At 30.9% G+C, this 21,923-nt stretch overlaps 2 protein-coding genes across 3 annotated transcripts; both read left to right on the top strand.

Moving 5' to 3' along the window:
- The first annotated feature begins 4,886 nt into the window (after positions 1-4,886).
- On the top strand, positions 4,887-5,240 carry LOC102669445 (probable carotenoid cleavage dioxygenase 4, chloroplastic). Its single transcript, XM_006603487.1, has one exon. The coding sequence runs from the start codon at positions 4,887-4,889 to the stop codon at positions 5,238-5,240; it is 354 nt and encodes a 117-aa protein (XP_006603550.1).
- A 2,043-nt stretch (positions 5,241-7,283) lies between these two features.
- Positions 7,284-10,009, top strand: LOC100790725 (macrophage migration inhibitory factor homolog). Of its 2 annotated transcripts, XM_006602624.4 has the most exons (3): positions 7,406-7,633; positions 8,112-8,141; positions 9,617-10,009. In XM_006602624.4, the coding sequence occupies exons 1-3, from the start codon at positions 7,523-7,525 to the stop codon at positions 9,842-9,844; spliced, it is 369 nt and encodes a 122-aa protein (XP_006602687.1). In that variant the 5' UTR covers positions 7,406-7,522; the 3' UTR covers positions 9,845-10,009. The 2 variants fall into 2 exon arrangements, with proteins under 2 accessions (XP_003552282.1, XP_006602687.1); XM_003552234.4 differs by lacking the exon at positions 8,112-8,141 and having other exon boundaries at positions 7,284-7,633.
- Positions 10,010-21,923: the final 11,914 nt, after the last annotated feature.

Below are 21,923 nucleotides of genomic sequence, written 5' to 3'. Positions count from 1 at the left end.
GAAGATTTGGCTTTCTCAGAAGAATTAGTTACTGAAAGTCTAGTGACGATTCGACATGCAAGATTGTAAGTTGATTTCTACCTCACTTTCTATGAATTATAAGTTATCCTCAAGTATGAGTCCTAGTAATAAAGTAGAGAGGATGGAAATGTCTTGTGTATCGTATGGATCAATGGTGGGAAACATTCACTATTACAGAAATGGGTTTTTAAGTCGGTTTTTAAAGACATTTTATGACGGTTTTTAACCGTCGTAGAACGCAGTGTCGTAAAATCAACGTATATTTACAACGACGGTTTTATAACCGTCTTTGTATAGTCAATTTTTTAAGACGGTTATTCGAATAACCGTTTTAGTATGTGTTATTTATCAAAGACGGTTTTTGACATAACCTGTCTTAATATAATAGACTTTTTATGACGGTTGTACGCATAACCGTCTTAGAAAGTCTTACATACACAAACTATACTAAGACGGTTAAAGAAAAACTGTCTTAGTATAATGGACTTTTTACGACGGTTATATATACAACCGTCTTAAAAAGTTATAAATATACAGACTATACTAAGACGGTTATGGAAAAAATGTCTTAATATAGTCATCTTTCTAAGACGGTTGAACGTATAACCGTCGTAGAAGGTCCATTATACTAAGACGGTTTTCCCATAACCGTCTTAGTATGTCTAGTCTAATTTATTTATTTTTGTACCTTTTTCTGCTTGATTTTTATATAGTCTACATTTTTCCAACAATTTACATTATCATATAATAGAAGTTTCAACTAATTGACATTAGAATATGTAACATTGTTAGCATGGTAGAATATATATGTAATAATGGTTCTTAGAATATTGACAATTAATTTGAAACTAACATACAAGTTTGTGATCTACAGGGCATCCTTAAATAAACTTAACTTTCCAGATGGAACATAATGCGTTTCAAGGCCAACATATATTGCACCTGAGGGAGTAGAAATCCTCTTTCCAATCAGTCCAAGATAAATACCTGAATTAAAAACAATATTTAAAGTAACATGAATCAGAATCCTTTTTCTCTAATTCTTATAAGAGTGAGAATGCATTTATGTTTTTAATAATTCATAGTATTTGTTGTAAAATAATTAAAGATATTCTGATAAAAAAATAATTAATATATCAGAAACTTCAAAAAAGAGTCTTAAATTTAGGTTAGGGAAGTAGGTAGTATTTTCTTTCCCCAAATCCATCTTTGAGAAATTTAAAATACATGACTAAATGACTAACTCTCATGCTGTGAATCTAATTCAAATTTGAGAAATGCCTAGCATCACACTTCCAAATACATTATTTCCAACAAACTATTTACTATTAGTTGAAATTTATTGAAATTCACAAAATAATAAATTTCAATAATAAGTGTAAAGTGTATTGCTAACACAATTGCATGTACTCTGACAATTACTTAATATTATTGTGCCAAAAGGAGTCGAGTGTAGTCTATAAACTCTATTGAGAACAGGGAAAAGCAAAGAACAGAGCATGCAAGATGTGATAGATGGATGTGCTCACCATAGTCACCGTGGGAAAAAACTTTCAGACAAGACTTGCTAGACAAATGCCACAGTCGCACTATTTTGTCCATTGAAGATGAGCAAGCGCTGACCAAACAAAAAAACAAATGCATTGAAGATAAGCATATATATGGTTTAGTTTATATTTTTAAAACACACCGTATCATCATTACAAATGTTTCAATTTTAGATAGTCTCTAAATAACCATATAACCAATTCAATGACATCTTCGTAGCTTACAATAATATTTGTCAAAAATTTATTTTTCGCATTTAAATCACCCTGCACGATGCTTAGATCCAAATCCCAATACTAGAATATGAGGAGAACTTAGCAAATTAGAAACGGGTTAAAAAATATTTAAATTCAAAATAGTAAAAATTAATATAAATTAGAACAAGTATCTATTTTTTTATAATTTGTCTAATAATATATTTAGACCTACTACAATAAACTTGAGAAGAAATTGAAATTTTAACATCAATTTTCTAGGAATTTTTTTATAATTTGTCTAATAATATATTTAGACCTACTACAATAAACTTGAGAAGAAATTGAAATTTTAACATCAATTTTCTAGGAATTAGAGAAAATCAATTCAGAAATCTTCTCACAGAACTTTATCTAGTTCTTAAAATTCATATGTTTATTACCTACTTACATTCATTTGTTGGGCAAAATGAAAGATTCACCGAGCAAATAAAGCTTTTGAAAAGTGGTGCTTCTAACTTCTATTTTCTAGGCTCCAAAACCTTGACCTTGAGCTACTCCAAATTCCTTTATATTAAAAAGACTTCAAACGTTAATAATTTAGCTTAAACTTTAAAAGACTAGTTAATTAAATTCCTAAATAGTTACATTCTAACTAAAAATGGGCCAAACATAGTTTTAAATTAAGGTTAAATGAAATAATTGATCTCATACATACCTAAAAAGGTAGACATAAAATGCAATAATCATACATCATGTTTTTTATACAACACATGTTCACCATTTTTTAAACAAAGCCTTAAAAATAAGAAATAAAAATAGAAATTTTTGTAATTATTTGTAAACAACAGAAACTGGAAAATAAACTAGCTTTGTTGGTGTCAATGGTAAACTCTCATTTTGATAAACTACATATGTTCACCAATTTCTATACAAGTCTTTAAAATAGGAGATAAAATAAAAATAATGTCATCTTTGTAATTATTTATAAAAACAAAAAATGCAAACAAAAATATTTTAAAAAATCAAATATGCTTGTAGCTACTAGATAAAGGCTCAATGGTTTTGTACAGTGTATACGAATTTCTAAGCAAATTTCATTCTACTATAACAATTTCAGTATTTCCTTCCGTTTACATAAGTATAATGCACCCTTGGGTCATTGCTTTGCCTTTTGGCATTTAATGGCCTCAATATTACCCGTGCCATATATATTATTTATTATATTTATTTTATTATTTATGTTAATATTATATTTAATTTTTATTACTATTAATATTATTTACTATTATATATAGATACAAAAAAATAAAATAGAAATGAAAGATATTTGATGAAGAGATAGATAAATGAGTGAAAATAAATTAAAAAATATTATAATTTATTTCACAAGTCACACAAAGGTTCTGCAACGGCAATGGGACAATATGAAGTCTACAAAACTCAAGAAACTTAACTAATATATATATTTAACTAACTCACCCATACTAAACATGTGAGTATATGATCAAAAATGGTGAATGGAAGTTTATAATTAGAACAAGATTTATATAAAACTAATTTTAATGGTTCATAATCAAACACACGGTGAGAGAAAAAAAAAGAGCTAAGAAATAATAAAATAATGGGATAGGTAAGAGAGATAAAAGAAAGAACCTGCGGTTTTTTTCTTTCTGCTTTGCTTTGGAAATACCACGCACTCGAGGGAAGTAGTAGCAGCAGCATAGCATATAGGGCTTGTAAGTGGAAAAACCAAAGCTTTTTAGATTTTACAATATTATCATAACTACTAGGAGTCTATAACAGTAGAGTGACATAGAATAATAGTATTATTATAGTCATTTGCTTTTTTTGAGTTGGTTTTGGACGAATGTGGTGTCTGAAACAATGCAATGCAAAGGACATAGGGATAGTGAGATTTTGATTCGACAGTGCAGCTCCATTGCAGCAGCTGCTTGAGAGGATTTTCTTGAGCCTGGGGTTGGGGACTGATTGACTAGATGAACTAAAAATCAAGGTTTATTGTAAACTCAGCATATTTAAGGAGCTAAAAAGAAAATGAAGTAAAGGTGAAATGAAAGAAAATGTGAGTATATGTTGATTAATATACATTATGAAATAAGCATACATGTGAAGGTCTTCAATCAATCTAATAACATGAGATTTGATAGTGTAATTAGGAATGACATTTGCATGAGTAAGTCTCTGATGAGTTTTCGGACAAACATTCAGCCCATGATCAAGCCACTTTTGGATGGATTGCCTCTCATATGTTTGACCTGAAGCCACAATAACAGGATCCAACATGAGTTCCAATGATAAATGACAACGAAAGTATGGAGGGATTGTCAGACCCAAGTACCCAACGCAAAATCAATCATATAGGAAGCAACAAGGCAAAATCAATCATATAGGAAGCTCACCTTATATGTGGAGCAAATAAGATAGATATCAGGCTAGCTGTCATAAGCCAATGTCTGGAAATTCATATATACAAAAGAAAATAAAATAAATCTAAGCAAATCTCCTAACTAAATTTGTACAAGAAAAAAAAAGAGGAAATAAGACATATGCGTTACCTGCCGTAGGGTCCTGGCAACTAGAGCTTTATCATCATTGAGTAGATGGACTTCATCAATAATTAAGAGCTTTACCACCATGGACAATGACATGTCACTGCTCTTGCGTGTAATGGCATCCCATTTCTCAGGCGTGGTCACTATCATCGGAATAGCAGACTGCAAATTAGGCACAAGCTCTGGCCAAAAATTCTGCTTAACAAAATCAGCAGCATTACCACAAAAATGGTCCCAAAACTTCTCCTGAACCCTCTCTCCCTCATGTTCGCACTCACCACAAAAATGATCCCAAAACCAATCTTAGTCACAACACCACCACCGGCAACTTATGGACCCTCTCCACCGCTCAACGTAGTTTCACCCCTCAGAACAGAAGAAAAACCCCAAACACAAACCCTAAACCTCCACCACCACCACTCAAAAAGCTAAAACCAAACAAAGCCCATCATCCACCACCAAAACGACACCGCAACAGCACGTGGAGCTAAAACCTGCAAATAAACCCACGCTCTGCAGCCGCTACGTTAAAACCTGCAAATACACAATGGAAAACGACACTGGTTTCCCTCTCATCCCCAACGTGTTCTCCGGCTTCAACTCCCTCGTGGCCTCCGCGGCATGTGGCTCCCTCTCCGTGGCACGTGTCTTAACGGGGCAGTTTAACCCCGCTAACGGCATTGGCTTGGCCAACACTAGCTTAGTCTTCTTCGGGAATCGTCTCTTCGCGCTTGCCGAATCTGACCTCCCTTACGCCGTTAACGTAACCCCTGACGGCGACATCGACAGGCTCGGCCGTCACGACTTTGACGAAAAACTCACGTTCAGCATGACGGCGCACCCTAAGATAGACCTCGACACAGTGGAGTGCTTCGCCTTCTGTTACGGCCCCGTGCCATGAGTGGTGCTTGAGCGGCGCTGAGTTGGTGGCTGACTCGAAGAGTCAAAGGGAAAGCGCAACAAAGTAGAGGGAGAAATGGAAGAGATTTCAAAGGACACAAGCAGATTTGTGATTAGGGTAAAATTTGTGTCGCGACGACCTAGACTGGGAATCATGAGAAAGCTGTTGGTGCCAGCTGTGTAAAACACATTAAAATGAAGGCGGTTTTTTTAAAACCCGTCGTTGTTATTATGTTGATAATTACAAATTTGCCACTAAAGCACATTCTAAGGCGGTTAATAACAACCGTCTTAGAATGAACGTTGTAAAAAATAATTTTCAAGTAACTTAATTACAAGTTTGCCACCGCGTCACATTCTAAGACGGTTCCAAATAACCGTCTTAGAATGTGCGTCGTAAAATGCACCATTTGTAGTAGTGATTATGTATGCTATGATATGCACAAGGCCAGACTTTGCACAAACCGTGGGAATGGAAAGTAGGTTAATGGTAGACCCTAGTAGAGAGTATTAGAGTGCTATGAAGAGGGTCCTTAGATACATCAAAGGAACCTCAAATGTTGCATTATGTTTTGGAGGACCAAACTTTGTTGTTGGAAGCTATGTCAATTCAAATTATGCAGGTAACCTTGATAAAAGGAAAAAGTCTACGTATTGATGAGTTTGTGTTTACACTTGTAGGAGGGATGGTGAGTTGGTAATCCAAATTATAGATTATTGTAGCTTTGTCTACTACAGAAGTTGAGTACATGACAGCTACTGAGGCCTACAAGGAAACTATTTGGATTCAAAGGCTATTGGAAGAACTTGGGAACAAGCAACAGAAGACTATTGTGTATTATGACAGCAAAAGTGCCTTGCACATTGCAAGGAATCTAGCCTTTCATTCCAAGACAAAGCATATATGTGTTCAATACCACTTTGTTCGAGAAGTAGTAGAGGAAGGAAGTGTAGACATGCAAAAGATTCACACCAATGGAAACCTAGCAGATGTTATGACAAAGCCAATTAGCATTGACATATTTATATGGTGTTGATCCTCTTATGGCCTATCGAAAATGTAAGCAACATGAAATGACAAGGAAGAGAGAATGGTGTGAAGATATGATTTAATCAATCATAATCTTCAAGTGGGAGAATTGTTGGAAGCAGAACTCCCACATTGGTGGGTTCTTCCTTTGGATTTTCACTTCGTTACTATAAAAGGAGCCTTGGTGGTCCCTTGTTTAACATCCCAAACTTTTTCTTCTATCTTTTCTTATTTACCAAGTTACTGAGAGATAAATTAATAGAGAAATTAGTTTCTCCTTTTAGGTTCTCTTGGTAATTGTTGAAATTTTTTTCACTTAATTAGTAAAATTCCTTTTCTTGCCCATTGTGATTTTAGCTACTTTTTTCTCATCTCTTATTTTAATTGTGAGCTATTATTTTGTTAATCTGGTACCCAACATGATCTATAAAAAGGATATTTTGGTAAAAATGATCATGATAATGATGATAGGAAATAAAACAAAAAAAATTCAAATTTCACTAAAAATGTTAAATTCTAGCAAAAGATAACATTATTTTTCAAATACATATATTGTTTCTAAAATATTACTGACAATATATGTAACTTTGTCATTGCTTAAAGTATTTTATTTTAAATAATATATTATAGTTTGAGTGAAACTTAATTTATTTGATTTTCTTAAGTAACGAAAGTTCCGTGTTTGAGTATTTGTAGATGAAAGAACGTGATAGAAAAAAAAAGATTCAGTGTAAGTGGTTAACTAAAATTTCAACGATATTATTTCCAAATAAAATTAATAGATATTTCACACTAATATCATATATAATATTTTTTAAATAAAAATAATTAGTAGATTAAATGAGTTTGTCATTTGATATATTGTATTGAGAGTGAACACGGGCTGAACATACCCCACGCCTCCTTATAATAACACTAATATATATGCAAGTTGCAACTAGGAAAAAAAATAGGAATTTCACAATCTTCATTAATACTATATTACTGTGGCATGTAAAACGAGATGAATGGGAAAAGGAAAAAAGAATTACGAAATGAAAATGGAGTGTAAGCTGGCGTCTCCACACTACTGTCAGTTGCGGTCATGACAGTGAAAAGCTACAGCTCTCAGCTTCCCCTTGCATATATATGTACGCACACATCCAAAGTGAGATTGTGCCATGAATTGGAACTTGGCAATATAATAACCAACAAACTTGGTCAGGTTCCAACTCTTCGAACAAACTAACTAGCTAGGTGAGAAAAAGAGAAACATGCCTTGCCTTTACATCACCACCAACCTTAACCTAGATGGAGTTGACACCAACCCCGTCTTTTCTGAAGCCACCACTGCTGTCTCTACAATCATTGGCAAACCTGAGAAGGTACTCATAAACCTTAATTTGCCTCCCTTTCTTTGCCATGTAAACTTATAATCACATGATCTGTCTTTAGGAACAATTTTTTTTTTTGAGTTTTTTTAGAAGCGATCATAATTTTCTAAATAATATTGAATTACACACTCATCCCGTACCTGTGTAAGAATATCCTTGTTGGGGTTGACACGAATTTAATTTGCACTCGGCTTGTTTTTTATTTTATTTTTGGTTGGTAGAGCATGATATATACTTCTCAATACAAATGTTGATTGTTTTTTGTCTTCTGGTAATTAAGTTTAGATGCAATAATTGAGTTAATCATCGGTTAAATAAGGAGTAGCTTTCTCCAGCTAGATAATTTTACTCAACAAATTCATTTATAGCTAAGCTAAGCGAATCTGAATCTGAATCTGAATTACATATAAAATTGGAATTTGGAATCACCTTTAAATTCGACAGAATTTGAGGCTATGATGTTCATCAGGTTTCAGACGTGTACAAGCTTTTCATGTCGGTAAGCAACTGACGCCTTCTCTTTCATACAATGGTGCAGTTTTTCATCTGCTATCACGAAAACTTTTCACACAATGATGCTATTTGTAATCAAAATTTCTAGAGCTCTTTTTATAATTTTTCTTTTCTATCACATCATTCTTCTTTCTTTACTTATATATCTTGTTCTAAAAATTATTAGGAGAATTTTAAGTGAAAATTCATATACAAGTTTATGAATATTGATTTTGTTACTCATTAATTATCATGCAATTTGGGACCAAACTTGGCTAGTTGGGAAGCTTTGATACGGGGAAGATTACATTGACAAATTGTTCGATCTTAATTTTTCATTGTCATACAAAATCAGTACTAGTTCATAGTTATACAAAAAATAACTGAGATGGGAAATTAAAATATATTATGGCCTGAAGAACAAATTAAAATCATACAGCTCTATGAATTCTGAATTAATAAATTTCAGTAACAAGTTTTTTTTTTAACAATGAGTTAAATTCATTTTAATATAATTATTTAAAACCGTTAAATATGATTGAATATACACTCAAATTTATTTAAATAATTTTTATATCAAAATGTATATGTCATCACTAGAGAAAATAATTTTAGGGATATAACGCACTCTAAGATTCTTCCAATTTATTCCTTTGTCTGTATATCACGTGTGAACAATGGATAGTGGAAGAAGTGGTATGTTACAAATTGCACTTCGAAGGAAGTAGGCTCATATCCTTTAAATCCTGTGGGACACCAGCACCAACGCCACTATTATTTGTTTATCAAAATTGCGCAACAGAACGAATTCGTGTTTAATGAAAAATTGAAAACTGCAATCCTTATAACTTCTTCTATTTATTCATTTATTATTTAGTCAATAATATTAACCCAATTAATTCTTGCATAACAATTTGTTACAAATATAGTATTCATTTATTTACTTAAAGCTGATATTTTCTTTTTATACGCTACTTTTATACTTTTCTTTTTTACCATAAAAGGAAAACTGTGAAAATAATATAAAAACTTAGTGTCATAGAAACATGTTTCTTACAGTAAAACTAAACTCTATCTCTTCCAAAATAACATTTGAACACAATTTTTTTTTACATGTTTTTGCACTTCCCACATGTTTTAAAAATAAAATTGAAATGAGCACCTATTAAAATTTATATTTACTAACATTATATTTATATTATTTAAGTAATATCGAACTCAAGTCTCTTAAATAAGATCTTGAGATCATGACCTAAGGATATGATAAAAAAATATAATTAAAATAAAATATATACCACACTAAAAAAAATAATCAGTTATATTACTCGATAAAGATTAATCATATTTTCATATTTATAACATGGTTACATGAGAAATCTCATATTCATAACATGATTAGCTAAGAATTTTTTTTTTCATATTTTATGATGTGGTCTTTATTGTGACTTCTTTTGTCTCTATTTTGCGAACATAATTGTGCAGTTTGTAATGGTCATATTGAAGTCATCAGTACCAATATCATTTGAGGGTAACAAGGAACCAGCAGCATATGCTGAGATAGTTTCAATGGGTGGCATAAATACAGAAGTGAAGAGGAAGCTGATTGCTACCATTGGAACCATTTTGCAGTCCAACCTGTCTATCCCAAGAACACGATTTTTCCTCAAAGTCTTTGATGTGAGTGCGTTTCGTACCAACTCCAAAATGTAATGCCTTCAAATTCTGAGACAATACTCGCCATTGTGCTTTAATAATCATCAACGTTCGTTTTAAACGTGTGTGTACTTAATTATTGGCTTGTTGCTATTAATATTTATTCTCATATGTTCTACTTCATTTGAATATCTATGCAATAATGCAAAGTTATTCCTGCAATTGATTCTCCTATGTTATACTCTTCTGAGGATCTGTTGAAAAATTAAACAAAGATTATAGTTTTATTCAAAGAATAAATTATACAATCCCCGCACTGCTTTAAAGTTTGTCAAAATGAAATGACAACAAATTTTAAATTTGACAAAAAAGGATATCGATATCCCTTATTGCCTTACCTTTGGCTAATTAATTAATAATTAAATGATGTTACATATTTTTTTAGGAGGACGTTTATTGGTATGCAATAGGAATCCCATCAGTGCGAGTTCAGTGAGTTAGTGCATGATACCAAAAGAAAAACACAATTGACCCCAGAAATTTTTTTAAAAAAAAATTCAAGAACACACAGCTCCAACAAACCAAATTTAGTTTTAACTCAAATGGAATTTAATTAACAATAATTAATGAAATTAATAAGACAATTAACCTAGTTTCTTGTTGAATCATTTCACTAAGGATACACTACTAGAAAATAGATTTTTTATGACAATGCAATAACATTAGTTCATAAAAAACCATTGTTGAAGTAAATGCAGTAGCATTTTTGCAAATAAGTAAAAAGTCTCCAATTTGGTTCTTTGAAAACCATCTTTGAAGGTAACTTTTCAACATCGATCTTACAAAAACCGCCTTTGATTGTAACTTTTCGACATCATTTTTGTGAATATCGTAGTTGACATATTTTCAGCCTCACGCTCTCACTCACATTTGTCCTCCCTCTCACGAACCCTACCCTCTTGTAGCTACTGGGAGATAACTACATGATTTTGTTGTGAAGTCTCTTTGTGTCTGCATTTGCCCACTGTGGCTTGGTAGGGGCTCAGGCCAAGGTGCCACCCACTGTGGATGGTCGTTCTTTTGGAGGATTTCTTGGGCTGCGGCGGGGATAAAGGCTATTGCTACATTGACTCAACCCAAGCCATATTTGTGTCATTCAAATCCTCACCCAACACCACCATCAACAATAACAACCATTTCACAGTATTTATTTCTCTCTTGCGTTTCCCAAAAATAATTTTCCTGGAAAATTTCTTCTCTCCCACCTAAGATCTAAAACTTCCACAAGCTCTTATCTTTTCCCTTCCCTTAGAAACTTCTGGGTTCTTAAAATTATCATTTGGGTATAAAAGATAACAACATATTAAATCCCCTAAGTGGAGTTTCAACGCGAAAACCCTAGAATTTTATTGAATGGCTTTAGGGGCAATTTTCTCGTCGCTCCAGTGGAGAAGGTCTCCAACGTTGGAATCGTTTTTAGCCCCTGTTGACTTAAGCGATTTTGCTTTGGTTCATACCCTCATCTCCGTTGCCAACGAGATTGTGTCGTGTTTTTTGAAGTGTGTTGATGAATTGGCAAGTGCACCAATGCGTCCCAAGTAGTAAAGCTAAAACAAAAGTCCGAGTATCGTATCCACATGGACTTTGTTTGTACTTATGTAGATGAATATTTGATTTAGAAAAGGATTTGGGAAGGTTGTAGAAAAACAATAATTTAAATTGACAGAAAATTAAATCAAACAAAAGGAGAAATTAAACAAAAATTAAAATTAATTAATTAAAGACAAAAATAATGAGAAAATTCAATATTATTGTACAAGGAAATTCAGAAGATGAGAATGTTATGAACTTACCCTATCAGAGCTACTCTTTGATGTAATGTTAATGATTTTTCTCTATTTATAATTATTTCAATTTACACATGCATCTACTAGTATACTCTAACTTTGGTCCCCCGCATGAAAGAGTCTAATTTATCTATTTTCTCTCCTAAATCCCTTTGCAGAGCTAAAACAATAAATTGCATTAAGAATAGATATGCATAACAGGCTAAACAAATATCAACCTATCCCTAGTGATGACTTTATTTACATACCCTTTCCTAGTTCTATTAAAAAATAATGTTTTCCAACGCTACCCTTAAAACTTATCATGCAAATGGGTGATCAAGCCACAAGCAATAATATTAAGCACAGGAAAAGATCATGCATATGTAATATTCATAAATAGATAGAAAGAAAAATTACATCAAAAGTAGTTGGCTGTCAAGTTCCCAACAAAAGAGGTTTAGCCTCTTATTGTCATGGAGGCTTTACAATTGCAAGAGAAAAATATTTAGTAAAGGAAGAAAAGATAAGAAAGAGAATGGAGGGAAGGAATGACACTCATTGCTTGTTTCTCCTTCTTCTAGCTTTTGCCTTTTATAAGAAATTGTATTATGCTAGAATTTATGTGTGTCTTTTCCTTCTTCTCTCTTCTTCTTTTATAGGTGCAAATCAGCAGGTTTCTTACACTAAGCTCAGCTTTACTTTACTTAATTAGTCATGTTTTCCTTAATTATTTTTCTTTTCTTAATTAGTCATGCTTTGCTCAATTAGTCTTATTTCTTTAATTAGCCCTGATTTTCTCAATTAGCTTTCTTTCCTTAATTAGTCATGCTTTCCTCAATTAGCTTCCTTTCCTTAATTAGCTTGTTTTCTTGGGCTTTATTTTACTCACTATGCATCATAAATTCATCACTTTTAATATTCTCTACACAGAAACTTAAATGATGTTAATTTAACAATTATTTGCTCAAAAAGGAAAAATTAGGAGAGAAAAATTACAAATTCCTATATAATTAACTCCAAAATATACTCATAAGTAGTAGTTATTAAAGCGTAGTTTCTTCTTCCATTGCAAGAACTCACGGTCTCCAATCCAAAAAATGGAAGTTTTTTAGTTGCTTTTGGAGTTTTAGCGTGATTCCGAATCAGGTTCTTCGTGCCTTCCACCCATGATAATGCTTTGTCTTAAGGAGCTCTACCTCTTGCTCTCCCGCTCCAAGATACTCCTTGATAATTGCACATAATCTAGTAAGTTATGGCTCTTGCTTCAAAACCATTCCATCTCTGTTCACTTCCATGATTTGAACCAAGAGATTTCTACCCTTATAGATGTTTTTCCTGTTAAGGATGTTTTATTGAGTAAGGATGTTAAGGAATAGGTTGAGCTCTTGCAAAAACAGTTGAGCTAAGCTTTTTATAGATATGAAGGATGATGCTCTCAGGCTTCAATTTTTCCCTTTTCTTAATGATTTTGAGAATGGAAGGATTCCTGATTCTGTTGAATTGAGGTCTTTCCATGTTGAGAAGTTGCAAATTGTTGACGCGACTAGTTGTAGGACTAAAATTGAGGGCTTGAAGGAGCAGATTGTTAATCATGAAGGTGACATTAAGCCTACAATTTATGTGCTTAATGGATTGGTGGCTATGACTAGATATTATAGGTTTTTTCTTTTTGGCTTTAAGGAGGATGAGCTTGGTTTTGAGAGTGGAAGTCAGAAGAAGCCTAAAACACGTGACTCTTTTTATTTATATATTTCATTCAAAGCAAACCGAATATGAATATTTTTTTATATACACAGGTGAGTAAGTAACAATGGCGGAGAAGGCCAAGGGCAGAAAAAAAAAAAGTTGTCACTTAATAGTACACCATCAACCTCCACAAATGCTTGCTTCCATGGTTGGTAATCCTCCACAACCATTCTTACAAACATATTTAGGGTTTTTGGAATTATTCTCACTCTTAACTCCTAATTCATATTTATATATGTAATTTTATGATTGTGAGATGCCTAACTGGATTTTGTTTCTAATATGCATAAACAAACAACACATTCAAGAAGAAGACTCCTGAAGCAATTAAGGAGATAAGGAAGTTTGCTTAGAAAGCGATGGGGACGAATAATGTGAGAGGGGGTTTGAAGCTGAACAAGGCTGTGTGGAGCCAAGGGATCTGGAGTGTCTCGAGGAAGATTAAGGTTCACATTGGAGTATTGCTTATATATCTATTTTATTTTATAGTTGATGCGGGTTTTTGAATATCTTTTATTTTGTTGAGGCATTAGAGATATTTTAGTTTGATAATATTGATTGTCTTCCTCTATTTTGATTCTTAGAAAAATTAAACAACATCAATGCATTTGAGTTTAGACACTTTTTTCCATTGTGTGTTTTTTTTTTTTTTTTGCTAGGGGTGATGAGGAAAATAATTTCTTCTTAAAAGAACAAGATATAACTAAATTTGGAAAGTGAATAACTTGAGTGTTTGAGGTTATGCTACCTAAAACCGCTTAAATGAATCTATATTGAACAAAATTTTATTGTAGGATACCAAACATTTGTCCATTGTTATAGGCCTGAGATACTGGATAGTTATGAATGTTATTATTTGATTTTAAAGTAGTGAAGTTATGCTTTTAGGTGTTGAACTTTGCTTTGTTGGTAGTGGCAACAATACTTTTAATCCAATGATTAGTGGGTGTTAAACCAAGGCAAGCTAACTTGTTTTGTATCATTTTTTGGGGGATTGAGTTTTAAAAGCTAAAATTGATGATGATGAGATGTGGATCATGGATTTTGAACTTTGAGAGTTTCCCAAATCCTTGATTTGAATTCAAAGATGACACTATTCTACTTTGTTTTATCTTGGTAATTTTCACTTTGTACTTTTTTGTTTGTCATATTCCTAATAGACTATGTTGGTGAGACCAATTAAATGGTTGTCCTAATATGGTGGAACTTAAAAACTGGTATCACCTTGTGGATTAACTGGTATTATCATTCTTCTAAAGAGGAATTGACTTTACACAAAGCAGACCTAAATCTACAGGCAACAAAGATGGATTTAGATAATTCATTTATAAGGTAGTATAGTTAAAGTAAGTTGTGGAGTATATGCCATTGATGCTTAGACATTTGTGATCTATATATGCACATGAGGAACAAAATAACATGTGTTCTAATATATGTAAATTAATGAATTATGAGGTACATGATAATAACAATTATTCTCTAAATATATATACTTGTACCTTTGGTTGTAGAAACATAATAGTGTTCCTGTTATTATTTTATTCTTTCAGTTAAAATCTGAAATATATACTAATGGTATTTGTCATAATTCTTGTCTTGCTTGTAAACAATGTATTTTTATTTTATTTTATTTAGTAAATATCTAGTTCATGAACACAAATGGAATCTTTGTTGAAACAAGCATCTGGTTTCTGAAATGGCAATATACATGCCGAAAAAAATGCTTGAATCCAAGCATATATTTTGTTTTATTTATGCTAGTTTTTAGATTTAAAAAATGACCTAATATTTTTAGTATATGACATATTGATAGATCTCAATTAATTTGGTAATGCAAGAAATGTTGAACTTAATTATCAAATATAACAAGGTTGTTCAAGAGGAGGATGATTTTAATTAATTTCCAACTTCAAGTTTGTAAAACTAATTACTTGTTTTTCCAAGAGTGTTGTGATTTGATGTGTAATTCACATTGATTTAATCATAGAAAAATAAAAATTTATGTCCATTGACTATAATTATTGCATCCTTTTCTTGTTGTATCATTAATTATTAATATAGAAGCATCATTATTCATATTCATTTATTTTAATTTTATTATTGGTAGGTTTGTCTAAATAAGTTATATAAATAAATTTTAAAAAATGTACAAATAATAACATTTTTAAATAATCTACTATAATTTAAAAAAAATGTATAGATAAACATTAAAAAAAATCAATTTCTAGAAAACCGTCTTAGAAATGATACATTCTAAGACGGTTTTTTCGATATTTTAAAAAATTGTTTTATAATGTAAACTTTCTAAAAATTCATCTTAGAAAAATTACATTTTAAGACGGTTTTCACAAAATCGTCTTAGAAAGGGTAAATTCTAAGACGGTTTTTGAAACATCGTTGTGAAACACATTTTAATTTTTTTAAACTTTTTTAAAACAATAGAAACACATTCTAAAATGGTTTATGATAGAACCGATTAGAATTCGATATTCTAAGATGGTTTAAAAATCGTCGTGAATTTCTATGACGGTAGATTCAAAAATGATTAAAAATTGTTGTGGAAAGTTATAAAGAACCGTCTTTGAAAGCATTTTTTGTAGTAGTAATGTGCTCAGTTGAAGCGTGAGATACATTTTGATATCTTGTTTAAAATGAAGCTTTAGTGATTTTATCCAAAGTGGTCCTTTGAAAATGAAGCCACGAAAAGGGATACCCATAATCAGATGGTCCTTTAAGATGTATAGAGTGTGGTATAACATACAAAGTATTAATTATTAGTGTAACTTTCCAAAGGACAAGTACTTAAATTAGAGTTTAATAGTCATATATATACATATAGGACCTTAGTTCTAGTCTTTGAGGCCTAATAGTGAATGACACACTCCTTTATCATTATATTCACTTGACCATTTGAATATTTGGTACAAAATATAGTATTAATATAAGTTTTATGCGAAAATAGTTTAAAATTCAAACTTTATTTTTTTTTAATTTATGATATTTTTATAATCTTATATATCATCTTTTAAAATATAATATATAAAATAAATTTATATTTTCACATAAATTAGAATATATATATTTATATAAACTTTAATTTTAGTTTATATGTTATATTAAAAATACAATAAATTAAAAAAGAATAAAATTTGAATTTTGAACTACTTTCGCTTAAAATTTATATTAATACTATATTTTATACAAAATATTCAAATGAGCATTAAAATATAGTGATAAAGGAGTATTCTTCTTACTTCAAGGACTATGGTTCTAGATCTTCCTTAAACAATTTTTTAAAATTTAACGATAGTGAAATATATAAAATAGGAGGACAAATTTTACAATTAAATCTTTTTTAAAAATATTATTATAAAAATAAAAACAAATGTATCATGTATAATATTTTATGATTGAATAATAATAATAATAATAATAATAATAATAATAATAATAATATTATTATTATTATTATTATTATTATTATTATTATTATTATTATTATTATTATTATTAGTGCATATTTTTTTCTCTCTTTGAAATTATTCAACTTACATGTAGGAGCATCAATGTCACTATTCATTAAATTGTATAAGATGCACCGAATTATTAAATTGGTTAGGGAAACGTTATTCAAAAGACACCATTAATTATTATAGTTATATAAAAAAAATAAATATGGTGTTTATTTTATACATTTTCTTATCACAAAAATTTAGGATGGAAGAATGAAATCCCAAATCTAAAATAGGAAAAACCTCTCAAATTAAATTAAAGAACATATTTATAGAGGATTTATATTTACTTTACTTTTAAAAAGTTGAGTAGAATTCAAACTTACAATTTATCAAAAGTTGCATGAGTAAATAATTTTTCATATACTTAGGCAGTCAATGATCATATGACTAATAATTGCGCAATATATAAAGCAATTACTTTGTATCATTCTTTCTGTTTACACAGATGGTCTATTTAGTTTTATGTCAATTCAGATAATACGCACTTTCTGTTTTTACATTCAAGGTATATAAGGTAGTCTATATAGGTCTGATATTCACATTTCTAGCTCGCAAATTGGCTTTTGACTGAGAACCAAAATCATGGGGAATGTTTAATTACTCTCCAATACTAAAGAAATTCTACCAAAGAAACTTCAATGAGCTCGTGTGAGCAAACATGTTACGTTTTCTTGGATCCAAATCTTAAAAAAGTGGAATACATATTATAGATATATCGAAAAAATGTGAAAAAAATTGTCACTTTGCGTTGTCAACATATGCAACTAATAATGTCTATTAGTCTATTATTAGAGTAGGATTTGCAAGAAAATAAAAACAACAAAATATGACTAGTACTTTGTCACCTTATTAGTCATAACAAATAAAAAATGACTATTATATATTATTTGTATTAATCCATAGTCATTTCGCATATCAAGTGGAATCATGTTCCTGTTAGAAAAATATCTGTCAAATGTTTATTTGTTTAAATTTTTTATCTCTTAATATGCAGGACAAACATGTTACGTTTTCTTGGCTCCAAATCTTAAAAACGTGAAGAAAAAGAGTCACTTTGCGTCGTCAACATATGCAATTAACTAATGACTAATTGACTATAATTAAAGTAGGATTTTTCGCGAAAATAGAAACAAAAAAATAACTAGTACTTTGTACTAATCCATAGTCATTTCCCATATATGTAAAAAAAAAAAAGTCATTTCCCATATCTGGAGGAATACTGTTCCTGTTAGAAAAATCTGTGAAATGTTATATATATTTTTATCTTTAGGTTTAAATTTTGAATCTTACAAAATTAATTTTAATCTTTCTCTAAAAATTTCAGTAATTTTCAAGTCAGTTCATATTATAGAAAATAATCTTTGAACCAAAAAGTACTAGAAAATAATTAATATAGAGTCTAATTAATTTTGATACACTATTATAAAACTTTTACATAATGATTCAATTAGCAATCGTTTTATAATGACTTTTAAAGTAATAATAATAAGTATTATCATTATATATATATATATATATATATATATATATATATATATATATATATATATATATATATATAAGTTAGTAATCAAATTATAGATAATAATTCCTAATTAGATGATTTTATATATATGAAAAATACTAATAGTGTATTCTTACTAATTTCATAAGTTTAATAAAAAAATATTAAAGAGAGAAATTCCTGATTTTTTTTAAAGAAACCGTTACAAAAAGATATTGGCTTGTAAAAAAAAAGTCGTGTTCAAGCAGTAGCCTTTCAAATTATTAAAGGGAAATCCTAGAAAAATCTGCTGAATTTTATGTATAAACAATTCCAACATAATTCTCCCATAATTCATTCGTAGCACGTTAAATTAAAGGAAGTGGAACTTTAGTACACATCTTAATTGAAATATTAAATAGGTCAAATGACTTATTTTATCATTTATTTTAATTTTTATTATTCAATTTCATCTTTTATCTACTAAAAAATTCAACTTGATTATTTATCTATTAAAATGATTCAAATCGATCCTTAAGAATAACCCCGTTAAAAATATTTAGATACTAACAATTAAAAGTTGCTACAAAATGAAAATCATTTCATCATCCACAATTTCTAACCCTTTTTCCCAAATTTGAAATCACAAACCCTAATCACATTCTCTTTCAAATCATCTTCGGATTATCCAATTACTTCCTCTGAATCGTAGGTTATAGTTCCTGCAAGCCTGTTTCATGCGCCAACATCTTTGGCTTCGATGGCCTTTAGTCCGATTTAAGATCCCTCAATATAGGGGTGTTCACGGGTATGGGTCACCAGTGAACCTAAATTGATCCAAACTGATCCGAGCAGCTTGAGTTGAGTCATTTACGTATTTGGATCAAAACCAAACCAAACCAATCAAAACCGTTCATATACAGGTTGAGCCACAGGTTTAGATTTATAAATCTGATGAAAACCGAATCGAGCCAATCAAATTTTTTAGAGTGGTTTAGTTTGGCTTTAAATACTGTTAATATTGGAACTCTAAGTGTTGGAACGACAAATGTTAAGACTACTAGCGCTGGAACTTCTTAAGGTATTACTTTTAGGTACATTATTATTTGTTTATTCTTTTTTTCATATTTTTTTGTCATGTTTATAATACTAATTGATCATATTTTGTTTATTTGTTTGAACAAATCTAGTTACAACAAATTTAGTTGTAGCAAAGCTTATTGCAATAAATTTGTTTGTAGGAAATAGTTGTAATTCAGACTATTATAGTAAATCTTGTTGAATAATATTTTGTTTAAATTTATATTAGTCTATTTTAGAATATTATGTTGATGTTATTAAATGAATCAGTTTTACTACTTTTAGACATTTGATAATATTGTGTTAATTATATGGAATATTTGGATGAATCATGATATAAAATAGTAGTTCTAAGAAGAAAAAAATATCAAATTTAAATGGGTAACCCGTTGGTCTAAATCAAACCAAACCATTCATGAATGAGTTGGGTTGGGCTGGGTTTCAAAAAAAAATGTGAAAATCGAACCGAACCAAACCTATCAAATTTGATTGGATTAGATCCTGAATTTGTCCAAAACTAATCTGAATCGGCCCACAAACACCTCTACCTTAGTGTGCCTTGCGTTGATCTATTCTCTCTTTCTTTTGTGATTTTGGGTGACGAAAAGTATAGTTCTGCGATGCAGAGATAAGATATGTGGTTACAGTCAACAGCGACACAAGACACACAAAACCACCGTACCCAGATCTACAAAACCTTTTGATCTTTATATAATTGAGGATTTTATTTTTTTTAGCTCTTTAAAGATTTTTTAAAGATTTTTTATTTTAATTCTTGCTATTAAATAACAATGTTAAATGATGAAATAATAACAATGTTGATATCTCATTGGTTTGTCACATAATCCAAAAGTTTGACAAGTTACTTATGTGTAATTTTTTTGATAAATTATATTTTTAATTTCTCTCATATTTCAAAACAATTCATAACATCAAACTAATTAATAAAAGATTTAAAAAGATAGTTTATAAAAAAAAGATATACATAACGACATTTTTTGACTTTTTAATAATGTAATAAATCAATGGACTATCAATATCGCTATCACTTCATTGGTTAACGTTGAAATTTCTTATAAGACTTCCTAAATTGGTTGTATTAAAAAACTAATCTAACATGTAACAATGTACGTTGATTCTTTGTACAATTGATCTAGAAAATCAATTAAAGTCTTTTCGATTTCAACAACACACTTATATTTTTAATCTTGCTATAATTTTAAAATCTTGTTCTTTGGTTCTAAGATGCCTCAAGGAAAGGATGATCAAACCCACATATCCTTGGTCAAATTCAATATTGCACTCTTAGGGAAATGGAGGTGGAGGGTTGGTAGGGCAATAAGACTTTGTGAGGGCGTATATTGTCATCTAAATACAGTGAGTTGGATGGGGTGCATGTAAGGAGAGTGTCTAGTTTAGACACTCAAATCCCCACTCAAATGCAAAAAAAAAAAAAAAGCAGCTTCAAATTACATAAAAAGATAAACAAAAATTAGAGCTTCTCGCACACAACCCACAATGTATCTTACCTTATGGAACCAGCTTTGTCCATAAACCAAATAATGGTTTGCTTTAGAGGGATAAAAGGAAAAAGGACAATAACAAAACTAGCAAGCACAATAGTACAAGACAACCACACCAACCTTTGAATTGTGCACAGAAACAGTAAAAACTACAATGTTATAAACCTTACCTTTAATGGGACGCAGCTTCACATCAATGTGTGGCCGACACGTAGTAGACCACCAACAAAAACTAACAGCCTGAGACGAGAACAAAGCATAATCAATGAATGAAGGAATATAAGCAATGCAAATGAAAGGATACACAAACATTACCTAAATGAGGCCTGAGCTTTGTCGGCGGCAAGTGCAAACGGAAGAAGAAGCAACGACGGACCTCTTTGTTGGAGACGATGCTCTCTGTAGCTAGCTAGGGCACATAGTTGTGAGTACGCGCCAAAGTTAGAGAAAGGAAAAAGCATGTGCCCGCCACGTGATACCATTTAGGATACAAAGACGGGTCTTAGTGAAGACCGTCTTTGTATGGCAATAAAGTGGAACATGAGGTGTCCGCCATGTGTGCGCACCAAACATTCAAAGACGGGTCTATGGATAAGACCGTCTTTGTGTTTTAAAGCCTCAAATCACGTGGCCTCCACGTGAAACTACCAACAATACAAAGACGGGTCTTCCGACAAGACCATCTTTGTATCCTAATGATGAAAATGATGACATATTTGCACCTTAATGATACAAAGACGGGCTTGATGATAAGACCATCTTTGTATTTTAAAGCCTCAAATCATGTGGCCTCCACGTGAAACCACCAACAATACAAAGATGGGTCTTCCCACAAGACCGTCTTTATATCCTAATGACGAAAATGATGACGTGTCTGCACCTTAATGATACAAAGATGGGCCTGTCGATAAGATCGTCTTTGTATCTTAAAGCCTCAAATCATGTGGCCACCACGTGAAA

Source organism: Glycine max, chromosome 18 (genome assembly GCF_000004515.6).
Source record: "Glycine max cultivar Williams 82 chromosome 18, Glycine_max_v4.0, whole genome shotgun sequence".
Taxonomy (NCBI): domain Eukaryota; kingdom Viridiplantae; phylum Streptophyta; class Magnoliopsida; order Fabales; family Fabaceae; genus Glycine; species Glycine max.
This window is presented reverse-complemented; position numbering and strand designations above follow the sequence as displayed.

What these genes read in the sequence shown, in the direction of transcription:
- LOC102669445 (XM_006603487.1), top strand. Translation starts at nt 4,887, where the DNA reads ATGGAAAACGACACTGGTTTCCCTCTCATCCCCAACGTGTTCTCCGGC.
- LOC100790725 (XM_006602624.4), top strand. Translation starts at nt 7,523, where the DNA reads ATGCCTTGCCTTTACATCACCACCAACCTTAACCTAGATGGAGTTGAC. An exon ending in TCATTGGCAAACCTGAGAAG is followed by an intron (nt 7,634 to 8,111) that starts GTACTCATAAAC and finishes GATGTTCATCAG; the next exon opens with GTTTCAGACGTGTACAAGCT. An exon ending in TGTACAAGCTTTTCATGTCG is followed by an intron (nt 8,142 to 9,616) that starts GTAAGCAACTGA and finishes ATAATTGTGCAG; the next exon opens with TTTGTAATGGTCATATTGAA.